The sequence below is a fragment of the Camellia sinensis genome, chromosome 8 (assembly GCF_055761805.1).
Source record: "Camellia sinensis isolate YWXY chromosome 8, ASM5576180v1, whole genome shotgun sequence".
NCBI classification, from domain to species: domain Eukaryota; kingdom Viridiplantae; phylum Streptophyta; class Magnoliopsida; order Ericales; family Theaceae; genus Camellia; species Camellia sinensis.
The window spans coordinates 93049627-93075980 of record NC_138968.1 but is presented as its reverse complement, the minus strand read 5'-3'; the positions used below and the strand labels follow the sequence as shown (position 1 = coordinate 93075980).

General features: G+C 39.6%; 1 protein-coding gene across 1 annotated transcript in view; it reads right to left on the bottom strand.

The window, feature by feature from the left end:
• The window catches only part of LOC114262187 (protein MAEA homolog), a 34654-nt gene extending 9066 nt beyond the window's left edge, over nucleotides 1–25588 (bottom strand). Inside the window, exons 1-3 of the mRNA XM_028202541.2 lie at nucleotides 25050–25588; nucleotides 24090–24284; nucleotides 19767–19889 (exon numbers count right to left, since the gene is read on the bottom strand). Of these exons, the coding sequence (XP_028058342.2) occupies nucleotides 19767–19889; nucleotides 24090–24284; nucleotides 25050–25370 (639 nt within the window). The 5' untranslated portion in view covers nucleotides 25371–25588. The remainder of the gene's footprint in view (nucleotides 1–19766; nucleotides 19890–24089; nucleotides 24285–25049) is intronic.
• Nucleotides 25589–26354: the final 766 nt, after the last annotated feature.

Sequence of the window (26354 nt, the reverse complement as noted above, 5' to 3'; positions counted from 1 at the left end):
TTGTTTGTTTCCTTTATTAGGATGTCAGGGCGAGGACGAGGACGCGGTAGGCGTGGTAGGCCGGGTAGGCAGGAGGTACCGGTGCCAGAGGAGATTCCGGCAGTTCATGAGGGAATTGGCCAGGCCAATGTGGCCGAGCCAGTAGGCCAGCAGGCTATGGGCGCTTTAGCCCGAGAGATAGCAGGGGCATTCAGGGAGTCAGTAGGCATTCTTAGGGCTGAGAATCAAGCCCAGGTTGTTGTTGCGGATGCAGGACCTTCCTTTCTGAAGAGGGAGTTCTTCCGGTCTAATCCGGATGAATTTATGGGTGATCCTAAAGAGCCGCTTAAGGCAGACGAATGGCTCGAACAGACAACGAAGACGTTTGAGATGCTTGGCATCGAAGACGAGGGGTTGAAGGTGACCTTGGCATCATTTCAGTTGAAGGGGGATGCGGGTCAGTGGTGGAAGTTCACTAAGGGGCGTATAGGAGGTACATGGGAGGCTTTTGTGAATGCTTTCCAGGAGAAGTTCTTATCTCCAGCAGTTAGGGAGAAGCTGAGAGACCAGTTCTGCCAGCTTAAGCAGTCGAGTTCTTCAGTGGCCGAGTTTGAGGCTGCATTTACTAGTTTATCCAGGTTTGCACCTGAATTGGTGGCGTCTGAGGAACGCCGTTGTATTGAGTTTGAGAGGAAGTTGAGGCGTGGCCTCAAGCTGAGAGTTGGGGGAACTATGATTCGGGATTATGGGCGTTTGGTTGATGCTGCAGCCCACATGGAAATCATGATGCAGGAGGAGGAGGAAGGACAGAAGGGCTTCAAGAGGAGTCAGGATGGTCAGAGTGATGGTAGGAGACAGAAGGGTTTTAACCCCCAACAGTCTCAGAGTAGCTTTTCTAGATCGACTTTTCCTATGCCGAGTGCTAGTTCGGGGAAAGGTAGTCAAGGAGGCATTACCTGCTTCAAGTGTGGCCAGCTAGGCCACAAGTCTCCAGTTTGTCCTCAGAGGGGAGGAGTGCAGAGAGCAGCATCATCTACGGCTCGATCTCAGAGCCAGAGTCAGGGTAGAGGCCAGCCACTCTCGTGTTATCAGTGTGGTCAGCCAGGGCATATGAAGAGGTATTGCCCGCAGTTGGGTGGCACACCTGGTGCATCTGGTTTGAGGCAGATTCAGGGTCAACAGCCAGCTCAGTCGGGTCAGGCCTCGAGAGCCAATCAGGGGGCTTCATCGTCTCAGTCGGTGCAACAATCTTATGCTCCTAGGGGTGAGCAGGTTGATCAGAGGTCATCTGGGCGCGTGTATGCTGTTACCGCGCAGGACCTTGTACCGGCTCCATCTGTTGTGAGAGGTACTTTCTTGTTTTGCAACTCGGTTGCTAATGTTTTGATTGATACGGGTGCATCTCATTCCTTTGTGTCTGCTGCATTTGCATCTGTTTTGGACTTGGAGTTAGCACAGTTAGCATCTCCTATTTGTGTAGTGTCGCCTCTTGGGGGTGAATTGATTTTGAAACACGGTGTTAGGGGTTGTGATATAGAGGTTGATTACCATAGAATCCCATTTTCCTTTGTAGTTATGCCTATGAGAGGTTTCGATGTTATTTTGGGTATGGACTGGTTATCGTCATACCGGGCAGTTATTGATTGCTACCGCCAGAGAGTCACTTGTTGTACCGTGAATGGTGAGTGTTTTCATTTTCTGGGGGACCGTGTTGGTAGTGTTTTGCCACCGGGGTATGTTCCGCGAGGACGGAGTGAGCTTAGTGGTCTACTTGCTAACCTTTCGATTAGTGAGGACGGTGAGACTCAGATTGTGTTGCCAAGGGTGGTGTGCGAGTACTCGGACGTTTTTCCCGAGGATCTTGTTGGTTTGCCACCGCATCGAGAGATTGAATTCTCTATTGACTTAGTGCCCGGCACGGCGCCGATTTCTATGGCACCCTATCGTTTTGCCCCAGCTGAGTTAGTTGAGTTGAAGATCCAACTCCAGGAGTTGCTAGATAAAGGCTTTATACGTCCTAGTGTTTCGCCTTGGGGAGCACCGGCCCTCTTTGTTAAAAAGAAAGGTGGTGCTTTGAGACTTTGTATAGATTACCGGAAATTGAATCGGGCTACGGTTAAGAATAAGTACCCTATGCCCCGTATAGATGATCTGTTCGATCAGTTGAAAGGTTCCCGTTGTTTCTCGAAGATAGACTTGAGATCAGGTTATCATCAGTTGAGAGTCAGGGAGGGGGATATTCCAAAGACGGCATTCCGTACGCGGTATGGCCACTATGAGTTTTTGGTGATGCCATTTGGGCTCACCAATGCACCGGCAGTATTTATGGATTTGATGAACCGGATATTCCGGGAATTTTTAGATCGTTTTGTAGTCGTTTTCGTGGACGACATCCTTATCTATTCACCTTCAGAGGAAGAGCACGAGGAACACTTGAGGGTGGTGCTTGAATTACTTAGAGCCCATCAGCTTTATGCTAAGTTTGGGAAGTGTGAGTTCTGGCTAGAGGAGGTAAATTTCTTAGGCCATGTAGTTTCTAGGGAAGGGGTGTCTGTTGATACATCCAAGACAGAGGCAGTGCAAGATTGGGTACAGCCTAAGAGTGTGTTTGAGATCCGCAGTTTTCTGGGATTAGCTGGGTATTATCGCCGATTTGTAAGAGATTTCTCCAGATTAGCTTCGCCTTTGACTAGATTGACTCGGAAGGGAGTCAAATTTGCTTGGAGTGAGACTTGTGAAAAGTCGTTCCAGGAGTTGAAAGTTAGACTGACCACTGCTCCAGTCTTGATTATTCCGGAGAGAGGATTGGGTTATGCAGTCTATTGTGACGCCTCACGAGAGGGTCTTGGTTGTGTGTTGATGCAAGAGGGGAAAGTGGTTGCCTATGGCTCACGTCAGTTGAAAGTTCACGAGAAGAATTACCCTACGCATGATTTAGAGTTAGCAGCTGTGATATTTGCCTTGAAGATTTGGAGACATTATCTTTACGGTGAGAGGTTCGAGGTATTCTCGGATCATAAGAGTCTGAAATATCTGTTCACACAGAAAGACTTGAACTTGAGGCAGAGGAGGTGGATGGAATTTATTGAGGATTATGACTTTGAATTGCATTATCATCCGGGAAAGGCCAATGTGGTGGCCGACGCCCTTAGCAGGAAACCTGTTGGTGACATAGCTGGTATAGCCATCCGAGAGTGGAAGATGTTAGGTGCACTTGGAGAGTTTGATTTGCTTCTGGGCGAATCCGTTGAGGCTGCGGCCTTGTTTTCTGTTGTTGCGCAACCTACACTTGTGACTCGAGTGTTAGAGGCTCAGAGGGGCGACCTTGAGGTAGAATCCCTCCGTGAGAAGATTTCTGGTGGGAAGGTTGAGAAAGGTTTGACGGTGTATCCCGACCTGAGTGTGAGATACCGAGACCGTCTGTTTGTGCCGGAGTCTCATCGAGAGGAGGTACTCCGAGAGTTTCATCATTCACGCCTTGCAGTGCATCCAGGAGGTACTAAGATGTATCGGGATTTGGGTCGCCAGTTTTGGTGGCGGGGTATGAAGAGAGATGTGGCAGCTTTCGTGTCTAAGTGCCTTACTTGTCAGCAAGTGAAGGCCGAACATCAGAGGCCAGCGGGTTTGTTGCAACCCTTGCCTATTGCCGAGTGGAAGTGGGAGCATGTCACTATGGACTTCGTTGTAGGTCTTCCGAGGACTCAGCGGGGTAGTGATGCTATTTGGGTGGTTGTAGACCGGTTGACTAAGTCGGCGCACTTCATTCCTATGCGTGTTAGAGATTCAGTAGATCATCTTGCCGACTTGTATATTCGGGACATAGTGAGGTTGCACGGGGTTCCAGTGACGATCGTTTCTGATAGGGACCCTCGTTTTACTGCCAGATTATGGCAGAGCTTGCAGAGCGCCTTAGGTACTAAGTTGACCTTTAGCACAGCTTATCATCCTCAGACTGATGGGCAGTCCGAGCGTACTATTCAGATCCTTGAAGATATGCTTCGGGGTTGTGTTCTTGACTTTAGCGGGTCATGGGAGAGGCACTTGCCATTAGTGGAGTTTGCCTACAACAACAGCTTCCAGTCTAGTATCGGTATGGCACCGTTTGAGGCCTTATACGGCCGACCGTGTAGGTCTCCTGTTTGTTGGGCCGAGGTGGGTGATGCACCTCTGTTGGGTCCAGAGTTAGTAAGGGAAACGACGGAGAAGGTTGAGATTATCCGTAAGAGGCTTGTTACAGCCCAGAGTCGTCAGAAATCTTATGCCGACCGTAGGAGGAGACCTTTGGTGTTTGAGGTGAGTGATCATGTCTTTTTGAAAATATCACCAAGACGGGGATTGATGAGGTTTGGGAAGAGCGGGAAGTTGTCCCCTCGATTCATTGGTCCTTTTGAGATCCTTGAGAGGATTGGCGAGACTGCTTATCGTTTAGCTTTGCCGCCGCAGTTGTCCGGAGTACATGACGTGTTTCATGTGAGTATGCTTCGGAAGTATGAGCCGGATCCATCACATGTTTTGGATTGGACCGATTTAGTAGTTGATGAGGATGTCTCGTATGAGGAGAGACCGGTTCGGGTCTTGGATAAGCGGGATCAAGTCTTGCGAGGCAAGACCATTCCTTTAGTGAAAGTTTTGTGGAAACATCACGGGGTGGAGGAAGCCACATGGGAACGTGAGTTGGAAGTCCGCGAGAAATATCCGGACATGTTTATTGATTTGTAATCTTGTAGTTAGATTTTGTAATATTGTCGAACTTTAAAGCTTTTTATATATGTCTTAAGCTATAAAACATTTAGAATGTTTTGGTTAACGGAAATATTTTGGAACTTGCCTCGAAATGGAAGTTTAATGGAACATTGTATATATTGAATATATTGAAAATTGTTGAAAGTGAAAGAAAATTGCATAGTGTTAATGCAGGTTGAAATATGTGGTTGTTTTGCATATTGTGGCATGCCTCTTTGTTAAGAGATGGAATGGCCGGTGTTGGGTCAAGTTGTTTATTAGTGAGTTATCATATTGTTGGAATTTGAGAAAAACTTGTTTTCGAAACCTTGTGCTTAATTTCGGGGACGAAATTCTTTTAAGGAGGGGAGGTTATAGCGACCCCGGTCTTTTCTCTTTAAATTATTGTATCCGGACTTAGGTTCTGTGGATCCTGTCATTACTTATTGGTTGTTGTTGTCCTTTAATCTCTTTGTATTTGAGGTATAGGTTGTGTTGGGCGGGTCTGTTACAGGTTGGTTGATTTTGGATGCCAATAGGTGATGCCCAGATTTTGGCCTTTACGCTCGAGCGGAAGTTTTAACGCTCGAGCGGTCCCTTCGTTGTTGCTTCTCCGCTCGAGCGGGAATTTTGACGCTCGAGCGTGATTTTCCATCTCCCAGTATTTTGCTCTGCAGTTCTTCCGCTTGAGCGGTAGTTTTTACGCTCGAGCGTGATCCCTTGTTTTTGCTCCTCCGCTCGAGCGGGGAGTTTGACGCTCGAGCGGGTGCCAGCGCCTGCAAAACTTCTGGAAGGGTGCAATCGACGCTCGAGCGGCTTTCTTCACGCTCGAGCATGATTCTGTGTCTTACGCTCGAGCGGGGCTTTCTACGCTCGAGCGTAGAGTCGATTATATCAGTCCGTGATTTCACTTTTTGGATCACTTTTTGATCTACCTTTTCTTTCTTAACCTTTAAAAACCGCCATTTGAGAGTTTCTCTCTCTACTCTTACCTTCTCTCCAAGATTTGATCTATTCCTTGTGGTCTTCTACCCTAGTTCTTTTGGAAGAAAGGTAGAACTTCGCGAGATCTTTCTTTTAATCTGAAAAAGAGAGGATTCGGAGCACTTTGGATTTTGGGTCACCATCTCCATCTTCTCTATTTCAGTTGTGATCTTCAAGGTAGGGATTTCCTACTCTATTTTATAAGCTTTGTTCTAAGTTTTGGTATTTCAAGATGTTGGGGTTACTTAGATAATTTTGGGAAAAACCCTAGTTGTGTTAATTAATTAATTTGTATAATTAATTTAAGGAAATTGGGGAAATTGGTTAATTTCATGAAATTGAGGAATTCATTGATTAAATGGTGTGGTGGGATAATTTAAACCACTCGCCTAGTGAATTGTTGTTATATTTATTTCCAGTCTAGAAATAACTGTTTTGGGCTATCGGTGGAGGATAGTCGTGATTGTTGTAGACATTGCATGTGGATTAGGAATAACTGAAACTAATCACGTTGGTTAAGTCATTAATTTTGACTATTGCATTGATACAGAAAATGCGTGTATTGATTGAGCATTGCATTTGCATATTGTTTGGGAGGAGATAGGGGATGTACTCCACGGTTTAGGGGAAGATAGGGGATGGACCTCTAAACCGGATTTTTGTTTGGGAGGAGATAGGGGATGGACTCCATTAGCACCATTTTTATGTGTGCTTATTATATTGAAGTGTTTTTACATGATTATTGATACAGCACTAAAATGTGTATCAAATGGGAAGTATGAAGTGTTTTGATATGAGCATGAGTCTCATTTGTTTTGTTGATATTGGAAGTAATGTGAATATGATATATATTTCACTGTTGTAAGTTTGGCCAGGTTCTGAGCCATGTTGATAATAATGGAAAGTGAAATGTGTCTTAGACATTAGTGTCATGAGACTGTATAATGGTAAAGTTGGTTATCTTAGTTAACCATCTATTGAATGCTATAGCTTTAATCAATGCTTATATTTGGTTTAGTATTTTTCTACTGGGCTGTGGCTCACCCTTTATGGGAACATCATTTTCAGGTTCAGGTGATAAGCTACCTCCACGGACTTAGCCTGGAAGGATATGGTGTTTGAGACTTTGAAGACTTGCCTTTAGTTATATGTTTTATTTTGTTATTTTGAGATTTCATGTAAACATTCAAGCCTAGGGCTTAACTTGTAAATGAGTTAGTACTCATCCTTTTTGTGTCCAAGTGTTAGCTTGGAAAGATGTAAGCCCTTAGGGCATTTATTTTGATGTTACATGTGATGTCTTTCAATAAGAATACTCTGATGAATAACTCAAATGATTCATTTTCTTTTATAAATGCATGTTAATGTTATGGTTATTATGGGTTTTTTTTTGAGGGCGTTACATGAGTTCTTTCCACTATTAACCTTTAGGAAGGACACTACCTTGAAACATATCGATACACTGTAAGTACCTCAATTTCTCCTCTTCTACTGCACAGAACACCATAGTGTTATTCTTAAAAAGATGTGAGACCTCCACTACACTTGTGGTACTGACACCCCTCGCACTGCTACTCTAGTGGAGACCACTTCTATTGCTGGGTCTCCTAGTATCCCTCATTTATAGCAACTCCAGACTCAGATTGGTCAGCTTCAGGAGCAGCTTGGATCTTTCATCACTCGTTTTCAGGGCCCATCATCTTCCTCTGTCGCCACCCATGCCATAGGTACTTCTATTGCTTTCCATGTTCGGTCTACTAGTCCTTCATGAGTTCTGGATTTTGGGACTAATGGTCATATGACAGGTGAGTTTTTCTTTTTGTCCTCTCCAGTCTCTACTACTATCACACAATTTGTTTGTCTTGCTAATGGTTCTTCATTCTCTGTGCGTAATAAGGATGTTGTTTTCTTATCCCCTGATATTACCCTATCCTCTGTTTTGCATGTTTCTAATTTTGCCTATAATCTTGCCTGTTAGTCGTCTTGCCAAGACATTTAATTGCGATATCATATTTTTACCCATTTCCTACCTTTTATACGACCTGAGATTGAAGAGGATTTTTGGCAGCGGTTATAAGCATGCTGGGCTTTACTACTTTGGGGACCCACCAGACCGACCTTCTTCCTCTCCTTTAGCTAGTTTTTAGGCATCTGTTTTGCCTATTTCCATATCTGTGTTTTTTCATTACAAACTTTAAAATTATGATACGCCCGTATGGATTATGTCAATTTTCAATATTTATGTCAACTTTTTCCTTTATTAAATAAAACTTGTAAGGATTCTAAGTTTCATTGTGTGGTTTGTGAGTTGTCTAAATATACTTGTACTAGTTATATACCTTACATGACGTGCCCCTAGTGCTTTTGATCTTATACATTCCGATGTTTGGGGGCCTTCTCCTGTCCATGCTTTTCCTGGTCATAGACATTATGTCACTTTTATTGATGATCACACTAGGTTCACTTTAGGTTTATTTGCTTCGCCGCAAGTCTAATGTGTTTCCCACTTTTGTTCAATTTTTACAAATGGTTAAGACCTAGTTTCGTATAGTTGTTCGGAGTGTCCGTTCCGTTCTGATAATGATGGGGAATACATTTCGAATGAATTTCGTTCCCATCTTAATCAAACTGGTATTCTTCAACAACTTGTGTGCCCTAGTACCCCTGAGCAAAATGGTGTTGTTGAACGTATAAACCGTCATATTATGTTTGTTGTGCAATGTCTCCTTCTGGATATGGATGTTCACAAGTCGTATTGGCATATGGCTGTCCTTATTGTTGTCTATCTTATTAATCGGAAACCTAGTCGTATTTTGCATGGTCTGTAACTATGTGTTTGTCTTATTACGTTATTTATGATTATTGGCCGGTCACCTCTCTAACCTTTAGGGGCGGGTTGGGGTCGTGACAGGTAATCATCTTATATCATGGAAAAGTAAGAAGCAAGTAGTTGTTTCTAATCCTCTGCAAAGGTTGAGTATCGGGTTATGGCACAGTGCACGTGGGATTCTACGGCTTCGCTCTCTTCTTGCCGAGTTGAGTTTTGAGGAGACTAAACCTTCCTCTTTGTTTTGTGACAATAAATCAACAATCATGTTATCCTCTAATTCTATACTTCATGAGCGTACTAAGCACATCGAGGTTGACATACATTTTATTAGATAAAAGGTTCGGACTAGTATTGTGAGTCCATCCTTTGTCTCTTCTTTTGAGCAGTTAGCTAACATGCTCACAAAGTTTGTGGGTTCGACATTGTTCCAGTTGTCTATTGCCAAGCTACGTTTGTTGAATTTCATCCCACTAGCTTGAGGGGGAGTGTTCGAATTAGGAAATCATGATATTATATTTATTGTAGTTTGTATAAAATCCCTGATTGTGTAAATCATAGATTTAATGCCTTTATTATTTCGTTTCCTAGTTTGTAATATTAATTCATTATATATATATGGCTCTACCTCATTCAAAGGTAAGCCAATGCAATTATTTTCACTCTTTTATTTTTACCTAAAAATAGTCTAATATCAAACTTAAGCACAGATTCATGCTCAAGGTCATCTCCTACCAGTCCGAGGCATTCAGTCTCACCAAGTCACTCCAACTCATCCAACTTAGTGCTTATGCAAGTCATAACAACTGACTGCTTAAGTGGAGGAACAATCGGAAAAATGGCTTGTGGCTTATGCCATTGACAAGCTCACCAAAACTATTGAAGAAAAGGATCTCTAGATTGCTTCACTCATGAATAATCTTGAAGCCCTGAAAGTAGGAGAGACAAATTAATGCTCCTCCACCTGACTTCATTGCACAAGCTACACCCAGTTGTTACACATCAACCTCAAAGCAAGTAGCAGGCTATGAAACATGCCACCCATACTGTTGTAAAGCAAGTGGTGGATGAGAGTACCCATCACCCCTCAGTCAATTCATTATATGTCCAACAACTTCAAGAACTAGTAAAACATCGCTATCGTTCCACAAAGTACTCACATGGAACAAAAAGGATAAAAGGAAACGAACAAATCATGCATAAAAATACTCATCACATATGCGGAACCACCCATGTTGATTTTGTAAAGACCACAAACAAACCCAAATATTTCTATATGAAAACTAGCCTTTAAAATCACATGCTCAAGGGGTCAGAATGCTTGAGTTTAAGCAGTCTAAGCTTTCTCCCCTTTTTTTTTTTTTCTCCTCTCTAAAAAAATGCTGAGTCTTCTCTGAACAGCCAGCCCAAATAATAACAGATGGTCATCAAGAAAACTACATATGGAAAAGGTAATATGGGACAACATTATTTGAAGAGGAAAAACGTGAACAAAAAGAGCGGAACTTAATATTATAAATGGAGGAATTCTTCTTTTTTCGTGTTAAATAATAAATAGCATTTGAGGTGCCCTGGGGCATAAGTTAACACATGTACATGTGATTTATACTGAAGCAATCAGCTGAGTTAGACCTTATGCTACAGCACAAATAAGTAGAAAAAAGAAGATGACAAGTATATATATATTTGCCTTTAATGATTTTAAGAAATAACGAACTCCAACTATGTTTGATAAGTGGCACTTTACTACAAGCTTGTAAAATTTGTTTGGCAAGTAAATATAGACAGCTAAGCTAATGAACCAAAGAATTCAACAATCTGCTCCTTTAACAAGCAATAAAGAAATCAAATGACTTTTAGCAACAAAAAAAAATTAGAATAACAAAATATATGATCTGTCATCAGCCATTTAAAAGATTTAAAGTTTGAATTTTGAAATAATGTCACAGTTCCACATCATCTCCACAAACTGGTCACAAATTATTTAAAGAAGTATATGAAGGTGGTTAGGCTGTAAAAACTGCCCCTTGTATCTGGACAATTTGTTGGGACTGCTTAGCTAATGCTGTTTTAGATGGACCCTGATGGAGAATATTTTTGAAACCTTAAATTTTAGGTTTGATGTAAGAGAAGCAAGATTTTGTTATTTTCTCATCAGTCAAAGTGATACACAAGGGAAATTTAAATTGAAAAGGAGAAGTCCTAAATCAGCAAGAACTTTTGATAGTTTAGTTCCCGTCATACAATCTTCCAAAAAAAAAGGGTTCAAAATATCAAAACCAGGGCAATGATAACGGTCAGGCAATGCTTTCACACCTTAATTTTCAAATCTAACTTCGTAGAAATGATATAGAAGTTACACATTAAATATGTAGGTTTCATACCAGTAGTGTGTTAGACCAGAGAAGCATACCTACAAGTAACAAAATTGTGCAAGTACATTCCTAATAACCATCAGTTTGAGAGGGTAATATTTTCTGTACTGTAGAGAGAGAGGTGTCAAGTCCATACATGTGTCCCATACAATTCCAAGACCACTGGATATTTTTCCTTGGTGGGTAAATTGTAATTAGCCAATACCCATCAGTTTAAGGAATAATATCTTATAATTCTTGAACAATAATGAATATATGCGTAATCTTTCCTAGAAGCATCCATAAATAGAAAAGCAAAAAAAAAAACTGTTGATTCAACATCTGCACAATACTTCTCAAATACTCTAAAAAGGTATATCCTACACTCCAACAAATAGCATGTAACTTATTGAGAATGGTCTGAGTCCATGGCCACAATATAAACTCAATTATTACACAAAGTTCTACTTTGGCATAGAAATTAGGGAGAATTATTAATTTAAAAAAATAAAAAAAACAAATTGTTACAATAATAATAATAACAATAGTAACAATTACAATATTTATGTACTAATCTCAAAATAGTAGTTATAATAACAACAATATACTGTATCTCTTTCTTTTATGCATTATTTAGTGTATACATCCTTTACCTGTTTATGTTTAACAGACATCCTTGGATTGTAATGTGGTGCACAAACACAAACAAGTTTATATGTACAAATAACTACTAATTATGATGACATGTCCACCAAGAACTATTCACCTAGCTCATATTTTGATAACTCAAATAATTAAAAAAGGTGCCAAAGAAAGGGGCACAAACCCCATATACTTGACGGTTAGTTCATTTTACATTAATTCTTTTTTTCCAACTAATGCCTAACACAACTAGACCTTGGCTCCAATGGTCCACAGTGATACTAGGATAGCATCCTGTATTCTTGATGTGCCCACCCCAAGACTGTTACAAAATAGTCGAAAACCATTTGATTGTCTTGAAAATTACACCAAGGAAAAAGAAATAAAAAAACTAAAGGAAAGAAACTAGTAAAGAAGAAAGTGATATGTGAGTTCATGATGAGATTCAAAATCTACAGTGAGCGACTAAAATTGTATACATGACAAAATGTACACCAGATTGTAGGGACAGGTTACAAAACCTCCCTGGCAAGCACTCATATATAATTGCAACAAATGTGTTATAGGAAAATATTAGAATAGGAAATAATGAATTGTATTCTTATTTAGCTTATTTATTCCTTTTTGGTTGCTCAAAATTATGCCTGTAATTGCTCAGAATTATCAATATAAAAGGGAATGAAGTCTAACTCATTCCCTAACTCTTTCTCTTCTCTAAAATTTACATGGTATCAGAGCCTAAACCCTAGCCCATACCTTCTTCCTGTCTGCCGGCAGCTCTATTTCCCCAGGAGCCCTGTCGGTCACAGTAGCCTCTCCCCAGGCCATCGTCTGTTCTCCCACAATCCATCCAGGCCATTGTCAGTTCCCTCGGGGTCTGTCGGCACTCTAGGGCCTCACCCAGGCCATCGTCAGTCCACGAGGGGGTCTGTCGGCAACTTCTCTGGCACCCTAGGGTTAACAGCCCCTCGGGCTTCCTTGGCTTCTGTCAGCATCTCTTAGGTTGTCGTCGACTCTCTCCCAGTGTCGCCTCTCTCTCGATTATAGTCATAGAGTTCACAGTGTTCTTTTCTCTCTCTATTTTTTTGTAATGGTTCGTTAGTTCCATAAAAATAAAATAAAATAAAATAAAATCTTTATGAGTTTCTAGTTACTATTGTGCTTGTTCCTCCACTCTCATCTTTCGGGTTTGTGATTGACATTGTGGTTGAGGAATAGTTAGTAGCGTCCCCATGACAGATTTGACTAGTGAATCTACTACCTCTCAGTCTCTCAGGGCAAGAGCCCTGTCATCCCTTCTACTATGACTGATACCCTCCACACTGGCCTTAGAATCACCACATCTCTATTCAATGGTCAGAATTACCGCGCGTGGTCACAGAGTCTGACTATTTTCTTGAAGAGCAAGGAAAAGATGGGATATGTTGATGGGCGGGTTTAGGTACGCAGTATGACCGACCCTCATTATGACTAGTGAGAGATCACCAATTCTCTGATTATGGGCTGGTTGATCCATTCTATGGTTCTGGAGATTGGAGAGGGCTACTTGTCTATGGACACTGCCCAAGATATTTGGGAGGCCGTAGCCACTACTTACTCCAGGAAGGAGAACTTCTCACAGGCTTTCGAGCTACGTCGCTCCATTGAAAGGTTGGTACAAGGTGAGCAGACTATCCTCCAGTATTTTACCTTCCTCAGCAATGGGTGGAAGCGGCTTGATCACCTTCAGGATTACAAGCCTGTCTATCCCACTGATTCTGTTGGTTACCGGAAGTTTGTGGCGCAAGAGCGGGTCTTCAAGTTCTTGGAAGGCTTAAATGTGGAGTATGATCCGGTTCGGAGCAGAGTACTTGGCATGGATGTGCTTCCTTCTCTCCAGGAAACCTTTGCTTTTGTGCAGAATGAAGAGAGTCGCCGTTCTGCGATGCTTCCTTATGCTACTACTGATTGCTCGGCCTTTGTTTTTGCATTCTCTCGCGATGGTGACTGTGTGACTTGTAGTTCTCGTCCTTCCTCTGAGAAGGATAACCTTTACTGTGACTACTGTCGTCGACCTCGCCACACACGAGAGACTTGTTGAAAGCTGCATGGAACTTCCTCTGGTGGCCCAGGCGACCGTCCTGGTACTCGAGGGGATCGGTCAGGTACTAGAGCCCGCGGGGCCAAGGCACGAGCTCATCTTTCAGACACTGTTGAGTCACCATCTTCATCTTCATCTCCATCTCCAATTGTCTCCTTCATTGCTGATGTTTCAGAGTTATCTGCCTTGGATTTTTGAGATTGCTCTTCGCCACTTGCTAGACCGTCAAGTCTCCCCTTCTGCTACAGGTGCACCCTCTACTTCCTTTGCCAATTCAGGTAACTTGGCTTCCTCCCCATGTGCATTGCTATCTCATACACTTGTACCATGGATTATTGATTCCGGTGCTTCTGACTATATGTCTGGCTCCTCTAATTTATTTTTAGAGTATAACCCCTCCTCAAGTAAAAAAAAAATGCGTATTGCAAATGGTACCATTTCGTCTGTGTCAGGAAAAGGTTTAATTCATGCCACATCTTCCCTTCCTTTGTCTTCTGTCCTCCATGTTCCCAATTTTAGTATTAATCTTTTATCTTTGAATCGTATTACCCGTGACTTAAATTGTAGCGTGACATTTTTTCCTGATCATTGTCTTTTTCAGGACTTTATCACGAGAAAAAAGATTGGTAGTGGTAAAGAGGAACATGGCCTCTATATTCTGGATCAGACAGACAAACTGGTTCATTCATCTATTCAGTTACCATCCACCAAGGATGACATTTGGCTATGGCACCGTCGCTTAGGACATCCCTCTTTTTTATTACTTAAGCATTTATTTCCCTCTGTTATTGAGAAAAATAATGTGTCAGATTTTCAATGTGAGTCTTGTCAACTTGGAAAGCAACACAGAGCCTCTTTTGCTCCGTCTATGAATAAAAATTTAATTCCCTTTTCTTTGATTCATTATGATGTGTGGGGTCCATCTCATTTTGTATCTTTCACCGATCATAAATGGTTTGTTACCTTCATAGATGATTGTTTCAGGGCTACTTGGGTCTTTTTGATGAAAGATTAAAGTGAAATTTTTTCTGTGTTTCAAACCTTCCATAAAATGGTTTAAACTCAGTTTGGGACACTTGTCAAAATCCTACGTTCTGATAATGAGGGGGAATATATTGACTTTGGTCTCGCCACTTACTTCGCCACACATGGCATTATTCACCAGACTTCATAGACTAATACCCCTCAACAAAATGGTGTTACCGAACGCAAAAAATCACCATCTCCTTGATGTCGCCCGTTGTTTATCCTTTGAGATGCAAGTTCCTCGACCCTAATGAGGGGAAGCAGTTCTCACTGCCGCTTATTTGATTAATCGTTTTCCTACCCAAGTCCTTCAAAAATAAACACCTCTTCAAGTTTTGTTCGGATCTACCTCTTTCGGGTTCTCCCTTTCTCTTAAGACCTTTGGCTATGTTTGCTTTGTCCATAACCATTCTCCCACACGTGAAAAATTGGATCCTAGGTCACTTAAGTGTGTTTTTTTGAGTTATTCTGCCACCCAACAAAGTTACAAGTGTCATCACCCTCCCACTCGCAAACGGTTTGTCTCCATGGATGTCACGTTCTTTGAGTCTCAGCCTTACTTTCCGCCTTCCCCGGTATCCCAGTCATCTCTTCAGGGAGAGCCTTGGTGTGAAAAGATTCCTGTTCCACCTGTTTCTCTTCCGCCAGTGGTTGAACAGATAGAAGATAATGTTGTTGAGGAAGCAGACAAAGTTTATATCAGGGACAAGAATAGACAGCAAGTCAAGTGGATGCAAGAGCCTACTCTCCCTTCACTACTGCCAACTTCTTCTCCGGATGAGTGTCCTGAGTCAACCTCATCTCATACGAGTCCAGGTAATTCTAATTCTAGTACTCCTATTCCTGATATTTCAGATCTTAATGTTCCCATTGCTAATAGGAAGGGAGTTAGGTCATGTACTCAACATCCTATTACCAATCATGTCTCTTATTTTAATCTGTCTTCTTCATATAAAGCCTTTCTGTCTAAAGTGTCTTCTGTGAGTTTACCTACCACTTTTCAGGATACTCTGTATTCCTGAATGGAAACATGCCATGATGGAAGAAATGAGAGCTCTCAGCAAAAACGGCACTTGGGAGTTAGTGGAGTTACCTAGAGGAAAAAATCCAGTTGGGTGTAAGTCGGTGTACACGGCAAAACACCAAGCGGATGATTCCATAGAACGGTACAAAGCAAGATTGGTTGCTAAAGGCTTCACTCAGACTTATGGGATAGATTACCAGGAGACGTTTGCACCGGTTGCTAAGATGAACTCTGTGAGAATCTTACTCTCTCTTGTTGTAAATTTGGATTGGCCACTTCATCAGTTTGATGTGAAGAATGCCTTCCTTCATAGAGACCTAGCAGAAGAGATCTATATGGATATTCCTCCTAGTTTTGCGGATGCTAAATCCAAAGGTAAGTATGCAAGCTCCGAAAATCGTTTTACGGACTAAAGCAGTCCCCTAGGAGTTGGTTTGAAAGGTTTGCTCAAGCTACGCTGAAATATGAGTTCAAGCAGAGTCAAGCTGATCACTCCTTGTTTGTGAAACACTCCCCGCATGGTAAGACCACAGCTCTCATTGTTTATGTTGATGATATTGTTCTGATAGGGGATGACGTTGAGGAGATCCCTCGGTTGAAAGAATACTTAGCCAAGGAGTTTGAAATCAAAGACTTGGGTTGTTTAAAGTATTTCTTGGGTATTGAAGTAGCTAGGAGCAAGGATGACATCTTTATATGTCAGAGAAAGTATGTGTTGGACTTACTAAAGGAAATTGGACTGTTTAGAGGTAGACCATGTGATACACCTCTAGAACCAGGCCAGAAACTTAGTGAGGATCAAGAGGGAGAGCTAGTAGACAGGGGGAGATACCAGAGACTAGTGGGCAAGCTCACATACGTATCCCACTCACGTCTAGACATTGCCATTGCTGTGAGCATGGTGAGCCAGTTTATGCATGCTCCTAGAACTTCCCACTTCGAGGCAGTTATGAGAATCCTAAGATACCTGAAGTCTTCTGTTGGAAAGGGTCTCTACTTCTCAAAACGTGGCCATCTCAGTGTGGAAGCATTTACTGATGCAGATTAGGCAGGATCAGTCACTGACAGACGATTAACTTCTGGATACTGCACATTTGTTGGTGGCAACCTAGTCACATGGCGAAATAAGAAACAGAATGTGGTTGCTCGATCTAGTGCTAAGGCAGAATTCAGGGATATGGTTCAGGGGATATGTGAGTTACTATGGATTAAACTATTGTTAGGAGACTTGGGAATTCATCAGACTGACTCCATGCGACTATACTGTGACAACAATGCCGCAATCAACATAGCTCATAATCCAGTTCAGCATAATAGAACTAAGAACGTGGAGAATGATAGTATGCACCTTTTCAACTCCCCCAACTGAATATATATTATTAGGCAGTCTTTTATCATTTCTCATTTGAGAAATTGCAGGTATGTACCCAAGATGATAAATATTCAATACACAATATATTATGTATTTGTTTACCCATACCTCAAATCATGTGGCTTGTCCAACTGCTGACGCTAAACATATCCACACAAAGTAGTCACCTATAACAATATTGCTTGTCCAACAGTTCACACACCAAAATGTATCCACATATTTAACAATTATGACACAAATCATAAAGACCGTTGTTTCCTTTGCATCATTACTAGATAAATAAGGAGTGTGTCTTGTTTTTGGAGCAATTCCTGCCTGCAAATGGTTATTCATCATTGTCAGCTCCACCTGCATGTAGCCAGAACTGTTTGATTTTTTCCGCCTATCAAACCATATAAATTCTTTAAATTATTCTTTCAGCCAATTGACCCAGGCACCCAGTTAGGTTCTTTAATAGAAATCCCTTGCCTAGACCTCTCGCAATTCAATGCCAACATCCTGGATATCTACTTGAACACCCATGCACATGGATGGAATTAATAAGTTATCACTGTCTCTTATCTGTTCGGAGTCCTTCACCATGCCTTCTCTCAATTCCAATGATGTCAACATTCAACCATTGCCACCTTTTTCCTTCCAGGTGGTAACATCTGCCACATCTTGTTAGTGTTCCAAATTTTCCACCTTTAATCTCTCTATAAGCCAACTGTTATACAATACAATTAGGAGTCAAACTAGTGAACCTGCAGGTTTTCTGAAGTTCTTTTACAGCACACATTCCCCCAGTCATCTTTAGCGAAGCATCCATGCTCAGTAAATTACTCTCTACTTGGAAAAGCATCCCCTTGCTGAAAATAATATCTCAGGCAAATACTTGCTTCTTTTCTTCCGCATACACTAGATGCTTTCTGCTAAGCAGCTGTCGGGTTTGTGTTCACCTCATTCCATATTTATATCCCTACTGTATGAACCACCTAATTGATGCATTGGGAATTGTTTAACGCTTGCAATATCTCATGAAAATTAAATTCACGTCCTGCAATGCTTCCAACTAAGTATGTAAACCATGCATGCCCCATGTGGTAGTAATCCCAGTTGTTACCTTACTACCATTTTTTTTTTTGGGTTCTTCTTTACTCTGCTTGTATATTGAGTTAAAAAAAAAGTATATTTTCAGGTGCCAAGAACAGCAACTAATGATTTTATTATCTACTGTGGACAATATCTCACCTAGGTCCAATACTTTCTCTCGATCAAGGCTTTATCTTCTGATTTTGAGACACAGCAAGAACCATATATAGGACATGCAAACCAGTTTGTCTTTGTTGTGCATCACCATAACATATAAGAGTAAATTCAATCCATTTCTCAAAAATGGATTCTAGAAGTGATTGATGTGTCAAATCTTGTCACTGTTGTTGAATAACTTGCAAACATCTTTCCTTGGAGCCCTGCTGTCTGCAATTTTATACCTTGAAGTCGGGTGTCAACATGTTCTGGTGATTTTATTGCATTTATAATTCATTGCAGCTAATACAATTGCACTCTTTGCAACTTGAATCACTCAACCATCAAAATAGAAAGCATTCCACGAATTTCACATTCTCATTGTCAATAATCATATGCTTCTGCATTATGAAATTCAGGATTTAGAAAGTAACTCGGAGATTGTAACTATATTCTCAAAGACACATACCCAAATTCCCCACTTTATTTATCAACAGAGTGAAAGCCACTTTAATCTGGTATAAATCAATAATTTTCATATTTTACATGAAAACCCTTGAGTACTCACAGTAATTATCCAGCAACTTTACAGAATCATTCCAACAAATCACAGAATGCCAAGAAACTCCACATTTTTGCAACACTGAGCATGCATTGCTTTCTTACTCTCACTATTTTCATTGACATTTTTTCTTCTCATCATTCCTCATGAATCCCCAGACTGAAATTTCTTCGACTGTCAATGGATTTTCATTTGCCAAAGTCACTGAAATAGATAAAGAAAGGAAGCAAAAAGAATTTCATGCTTGCTTGATAGATTGTATCATTATCAGCACAACCAGCCTCGAGGAATACATGGCACTTGAGAAACCAAAACGAAAAACTGCATATAACCTCCATTCCTTCAAATATTTTCCCCACATCCTACCCTCAAGAAAAGAAACCTTAATTCATGGAATGATAGAGTGAAATGATCCAGAGGCAGGCAGAACTCAGAAATAAATAAATATCATATAATATTGCAACATATGGCCAATACGAGGTTGGATTTTGTTGTTAAAAAAAATAAAAATGTAATTGATCTTATTTCAAAGTTAATCATGGTAAAAAGTGCCAATGAAAGTTGATAAGATCTACTTTTTCCATAGGAAGGACATTGAAGTTTTGCAGTTGGTGTGTTTGACACACTACTTGCAATTACTTATCAAAAAGGGAAAAAAGAAAAACTACTTAAAACTAGTTTTTTTTTTTAACAAGTACTCCTTGCAATTAGTTTTGACTTGTAATTTTCTTTTTTGACTTCCACAAATATGAAACATGCAGCCTAAACAAAATCCATAGGTATGAAATTCGCCATTTAATATCAGATGAACATTCATGGAGCAATGCATGCAAATTTTTAGGCTGTTCTGCAAATTTAGACATGAAATAGTACAAACTTCAATTAACAATAATATCACTACAAGTACATCATATAGAATGCTGTATCACCACTTCAATCATAGAAGTGGTGATCTTAAACTACGTACCTTAGCCTTCTTCAACCTAGACTTGTTGTCAGCGCACCAGGCTAGGGCAGGAGCTACCTCTTTATTTTGAAGAGCATCAATCACCTTTTTTGCTTCATTAAATACATCAATATCAACAAGATCCTGATACAAAAAGATCAAGATTAACCAGCATAGCCTAAAGCACATAACAGAACAGGCAGTGTGCAGTTTTTAAAGACCATTAACGTGCATTATAATGAGAATTATTGAAGAAAGAATAGCTAACACATTGCCCTTGGGGACCTAGACAGTTCAACAAAGAAATATAATTGTACAGCAATAGTACATGTACATGGCATGTGAATGATTGTTGTTCTTCCGCTCTCTTTTATCCTCATAAATGAAGTTGTAATTCCTGGCCTATGTACCAGATTTGTTTAATCAATTTATTTATTTAATTTTTTTTTTAACAAACATATAAACATAAAAACTAAGGGTGGACTTTGGTGCAGCGGTAAGGTTGCTACATTGTGACCTGGGTGTCATGGGTTCAAACTTTAAACCACGGAAACATCTCCATCGACGGGGATAAGACTTCCTGTGTACATCTGACCCACCGCAGAACCTGCAGGGCAAGAGTCTCGTGCACTTGGACTGCCCTTTTATATAAATAGAAAGACTTTCTTACAGTAGCTGAAATGCAGAAGGAATCTAAACCCATTTTAAAGATCATAAATTGAAGAAGAAACAAAGCTTCAGTTCATATTATGATATATTTATCTTACTTGGTATCTTGTACTAGAAACATAATCTAGCAACAGAACAATGAAATGGACTGCAGAAGGTAATTCCTTTCTTGTGGGCATCTCACTTAAAAAGCATTCTTTTCGATCTAGTACTACTAAATTTGGTAGGGTGAACACCACTATGAAATACAATATAAAAGAAAAGATAAGAACACTACAAGCAACAACAACAACTACAACAAACAAACTCTGTGAACGGATGCAAACCTTAAACCTACTTTTGACATCCTATTATAGGGGGACTATGGTGATTCAGTAGTATATCTCCCTTGGAAGAACACTTGATAGGTAAAAGGGCCTTCCAATGAGTCCCTTTTTCCATTTGTAGTGTTGCTTTTCAGGTAATCTTGAATATTTTGGGCCGGAGAGCATAATGCTCCCAATTGGTGTCATATGTATAGAGTGGCAAAAGAGATGGTAGTGAGGTGGTTAGGGAGCTGTGGAACATGCTTCAAATTATGCCATTTTTGGGATTCAGTTGCCTAGTTTGGGTATGGAGTTTCTCAGATGCTGGCATGCCGGTAGTTGTTGAAAAGTGCTATGAAGGCATGGAAAGCGCCACCACTTTATCTCATGTGGGATATTTGGTAGGAAAGAAATAGGTGCATATTGTGGAGGTTGAGAGCAGGGCCAACACTGAGTTTTTCGCGGCCCAAGGCGAACATTAAAATGGGGGCTTTTTATATAAAACTACCAACAACAACAACAACAAAAAAAAAAAAAAAATGAAAATTACTTAATTTTATTTAAATTAAATTAGTTTTTCTTTTTTTTCCTTTCACATACAGAACAACCATGATTATAAAATCAATCTAAATTGAAGAGAAATTCAACTGAGATAGATTATCTAAAACGCAATAGAAATTCAATTCATAACTACAATTCAAAGAACACCCACAAAATTGGTGAACAATTGAAGAAAATATTTGATTCAATCAAAACAAAAGCTTGACAAAGTTTAAATTAAATAAAAATCAACAAAAAATTAGATTAAAAAAATAGGCATTGAAATTAGATTTATGGCACAAATTAAAATTAAAAGCAATGCAATCAATAATTTAAAAAAAAAAAAGAAAAAGAAAAAGAAAAAAAAGAGAGGAGATATTAAATTGAAAAGCGAAGTTCTCAAATCAAATAAGAGCAATGAATTTAAAAGAGCACTGCATCGATTATCTCATGGCCTAGAATTTGGACTCGTCGTTTGTTTGGTCTCGGCATAGTTTGCTTCCAACGCTTACAGATGGGAAGGAATAGAAAGCACTACGTTTAATTGATAAAATTTTATTATTCACATACTTTACCCAATATATTGTTGTAATTCAATTTGGAACCCCGCATTGTTTTGGAGGCCCTTTGTCTGGACTGTGTCATGAAGTTAAGAAACTTGGGTTGGGCCCAAAGTTTTAAAAAGCGTCTGCAACCATTACATAATGGTTGTGGTGGTTACTACCCACCCGTTACGGCCACTATAATAGTGCAACGGAAATTCACATGTTTAACAGTCGTTTTAGTGTTACGTACTGGCCGTAGCAGTCCGTTACACACCATTACACACTTTTACAATATTTTGAATAGCTTCCTTTTCAAAAAAAAAAACAAAAAAAACAAAAAAAAAAAAAAACTTATAAAAAGAAAACAAATACTCAAGTAATCCAAACCTAAAGAAAAAATCTTATATGAATTTTTTTTCTTTATAATTTATTTTTCAATTTTTATTTCATTACATTAGCATGTAAAATAAAAAATATATAAACAGTGGTTATATTTATTTTTATAATCATTTTATTTAGTATTTAATTGTAAATATTTTTTATTTTGTTACTGTAATATGTTGTCTAAAAAATGTCTTTAAAAAAAATAATAAAATCAGTAGCTCAAAAATAATTTTTGTTTATGGCACAATTTTTATTTTTATAATCATTTCATTTAATAATTATGCATTTTTTTTATTCAGTTAGTTCATGTATTGGTCAAAAATAATTTGTAGACATGTAAAATCAATTGTTTTTAAAGTCATTAACTATTGAAAAAAAATGTAAAAAGCTCCTTTTATAGTGATTTAAAAATATGAAATATATTGTATCATATTTAAAAACTAACAAAAATTGATAAAAATCTATTTTAAACCCCAATAAATGTGATTTTGAAAAACAAAAAAGTATGTATCGGTAAGTTTTTTTTTCAAATTGTGAGAAGAAAAAAAAAATCACGGTTCTAGTTACTGCAACCCAATGGCTTGAAACCCGAACCGGACTGGCCGGTTGAACTGGTTGGACCGGGAACCGGGTTTTGTTCTGGTCCGGTCAACCCCCTAAAACCGGAGTAGGAGCAAAACCGGCCTAGAAATGAAAAACCGGAAGACCCGGCGGTCGAACCGGGAAAACCGGTGACCCGAGCCGGGTTTGGTGGGTTGGACCGTTTATTTTTTCTATTTTTTTTTATTATTTTCTTTCTTTTCTTTCTTTCTTTCTTATATATATATATATTATATATAAATATATTTCAAAATTTTGACTAAAAATTCTTACTTCAAGAGTTTTCTCTTATAAGGAAGAGTCTCATTAGAAGTTTGAGAAGATTATGAAAGTCTAAAAAAAATTTCAAAGAGAACCTATAAAATTCTATGTGGAATTCAATCAAATTATTTGAAATATATTGATTGGAGGGAGAGCTGAAAATTTCATTTCCCTCCAAAATTAAACCTAGCATTCAATCAATTTGTTTGAAGGGAATGTTTAAAAAATTTAATTTCTTTAAAACAAGTGACTTTTTTTTATCAATTATGACTTTATTAAATATTATTAATAAATACTATACAACAATTTTTATTTTTATTTGAGTATTTATATATATTTTTATTTATTTATAATTTTTAATTATATTTTTTAATTATATAATATTAATTATGACATCACGGTTCGACCGCTTTGACCCGACGGTTGAACCGGTGATTCGTCCACCCGGTCCCTTTTCCGGTTCGCTCACCGGTCCGGTTTTCAAAACATTGCTGCAACCGTTATGCTACGACCGTTATACCCTACAACCGCAACTGCACACTGCGACCGCAACCGCTTTTTGAAATTTTGGCTAGGCCTTAATTTAGAGTTACTAATATTGCATTGATTAAAAGTATTTTGGGGCCTTAGATTTGGTTAAATTTTGGCGCCCAAGGCGGCAACCTTGCTCACCTTGGGCCTGGTTGAGAGGCCAATCCAAAATAGTAAGGGCCATGTTGGGCTATGAGCCTATGAGCATCTTTCCGTTTTGTATGTCAAGAAAATTCCTAAAGTCTTTATTTTTGTAGATTTTAAAGGGGATATGCCTTTTACTAATGTAGCATAACCTTTGACATTACAGTATATACTTCGCTTATACACGAATTGTGCCCCTGTTATGTTGCTTTCAGTAAAACCCTTACTTAAAAAAATAAAAAATTAAAGAATTTTGTAGTCAAACTAGTGCTTGAAGTATAAATCTCCATGCAATCTTGCAAAACATTGAAATGAATCAAACCACCCTACAGATATAATAGAATGTAATTGCACCAAAAAAATACCTGTATATTGCTGCATTCTGCCAGCTTTATTGCAGTGTCGTAATATGACATTCGCAACATGTAGTCCACCAAGATCCGCTTCAAACGCGTGTTGTTCCATTCTGATAGGTTATCTGCATCTGCTGATTCTAAATGATCAAGGCGAGCTCGGCACCTCTGTGCTTGCAAGTGCTCCGTACGGCTCCCTTCTTCCAACTGATTGATAACAATCATATATTCATGTCTATATATTAGTTTGATGGTTACTTTAAACTACAAATATATACAAAAACATGCATAAATATGTTTTTATACATACAGATATATAACAATGCAAAGTAACAGTTCTTGATTCTCTGTGAACCTATTAAGGAGAGTTTTTGGTTTAGTTTTAGATAACAATTTCTTTGAATTTGACTGCAGCAAACAATCAGAACAAATTTTTGCAATTACCATAACTACTGTTTCAGACAAGTTCTGCACCAAATCAGTTCTTTTATTTATTTATTATTATCAGCAACAACAAATATGGACTGCTCAGAGTCAATTTCAATTCACAGTGTTTTAAATTACCTCTGAAAGCTAAGGAAAACAAAAGAAATTCAATGTTGAATCTCAGTTTCATTTGTTTCTAACCCAGTTCCCAGAAATGAGTAATTATCAGTTTTGCCCTTACTTTCTATGAAAAATACTTTTAATTTGTGGTCTTTACTGACATTTTACTAGTTCATTTTCTGTTATTTTCTCTCCCTTATCTTTACCAAACAAGATGAGGGGGCTAAATTATCCCAGAGATACCACTTTCCTTTTTCTTTTCTCTATCCACTAATTTCCAACAAAAGAAGGCACAGTTTGTTGTAGTTAAAGTCAATTTTCTCATAACTCATAAAATAAATTATGATTCTCACACAATTTTGAGAGCAACCAAGCAGAAGGAGGTTAGGGTTTGGTGGGGATACAATACAATACATATATATATACCTTTCTTTTGAGGCCTTGCAATCTGGAGACAAGTGAATTGAGGTGATGAACAGCTTCGTCAGGGGACATGTCGGCTTCCGCGGCGTCGGATACGCCGGAGATGACGGCGGACATCTCCTTCTCGACGATGCGGTGGTTGGCGCGGATCGTCTTCTTGTAGTGCTCGAAGGGGACTCTCAACAACTGGTGTTCGAGTTTCAGAGACTCCGCTAACTGACTCAATTTCGTCGACGGAGCTGCTGCGGCGGCGGCGGCGGCGGCGACGGCGGCCATGGCGGTGGATGAGGCGGAGTTGCCGTTGGGTAGCGTTTCCATTTCCATGGTTTCTTTTCTTTTGAAGAGAGAGAGAGAGAGAGAGAGAGAGGGAGAGAAATTGGATCGGGCAGTTAGAGAGAAGAGAACTGAATGATTAAGCGACTTCGAGTGAATGACTTGAGAAAAAACGACACCGTCTCGTCTTGTTCGTTCGTTGCTTTCCGATTAGTTTTGGCACATGCCTTGCTTCCTCTCGTTTTCACGAGGTGGTTGCAAACTAATATACTTCAAATAATTTATCTTTTTATTTATTTATTTTTTTTATTATATTATCTTTTTATTTTTTTTATATATTTTTTTATAAAAAGATAAAAAGTACACTTATTTAGATCATTCCAAACTATCCCCTAGGCATGGTTCGGAACGTTCTAAATAAGTATATTTTTTAATTTTTTATAATAAAAATATATAAAAAAAATAAAGAAAGTGATTAAAAAATAAAAAGATGTTAATTGATATAATCCAAGTGTATGTATGTGTACGGGGAGCAAATATTCTGGCAAGCCCGTACTCCTTTCTTCTAAGCTCCGTTTATGTCCGATCACCTGCGAGCAAATAACAGTGAGCTGCCCGGCGTTGTGTGGCCGGAAATACCCTCCGACGATCAAGTCAGCACACACCTTAGGATAGAGAAAGAGAGAGAGGAGTGTTTTAGTGTAAGAATTTCCTTACAAAATGTTCGTCCGTCGCGTATGGGGGGCGCAGACATGCTTATATACCCTCTGCGCCCCATATCTACTCCCAGTCATCTCCTGACATGTGGCTCCGCTATCCCATCTGTCAGCGTAAAACCTTGCTGAACATCACCTAATCTCAACTGCTTGCCTTCTCAGCTGGAGCTCGGCAGCCGAGCTGCTCCATCCACGACCGTGCTGTGCTTCATACCCAAGCACTTTACTGGCTAAGTCCAAGGAGGACCGGGCTAGGCGGCATCTTGGCAAAGCCGAGCCTGGGGCACCTCCTGTGGTCGGCCTTCCTGCCGATCAAGTG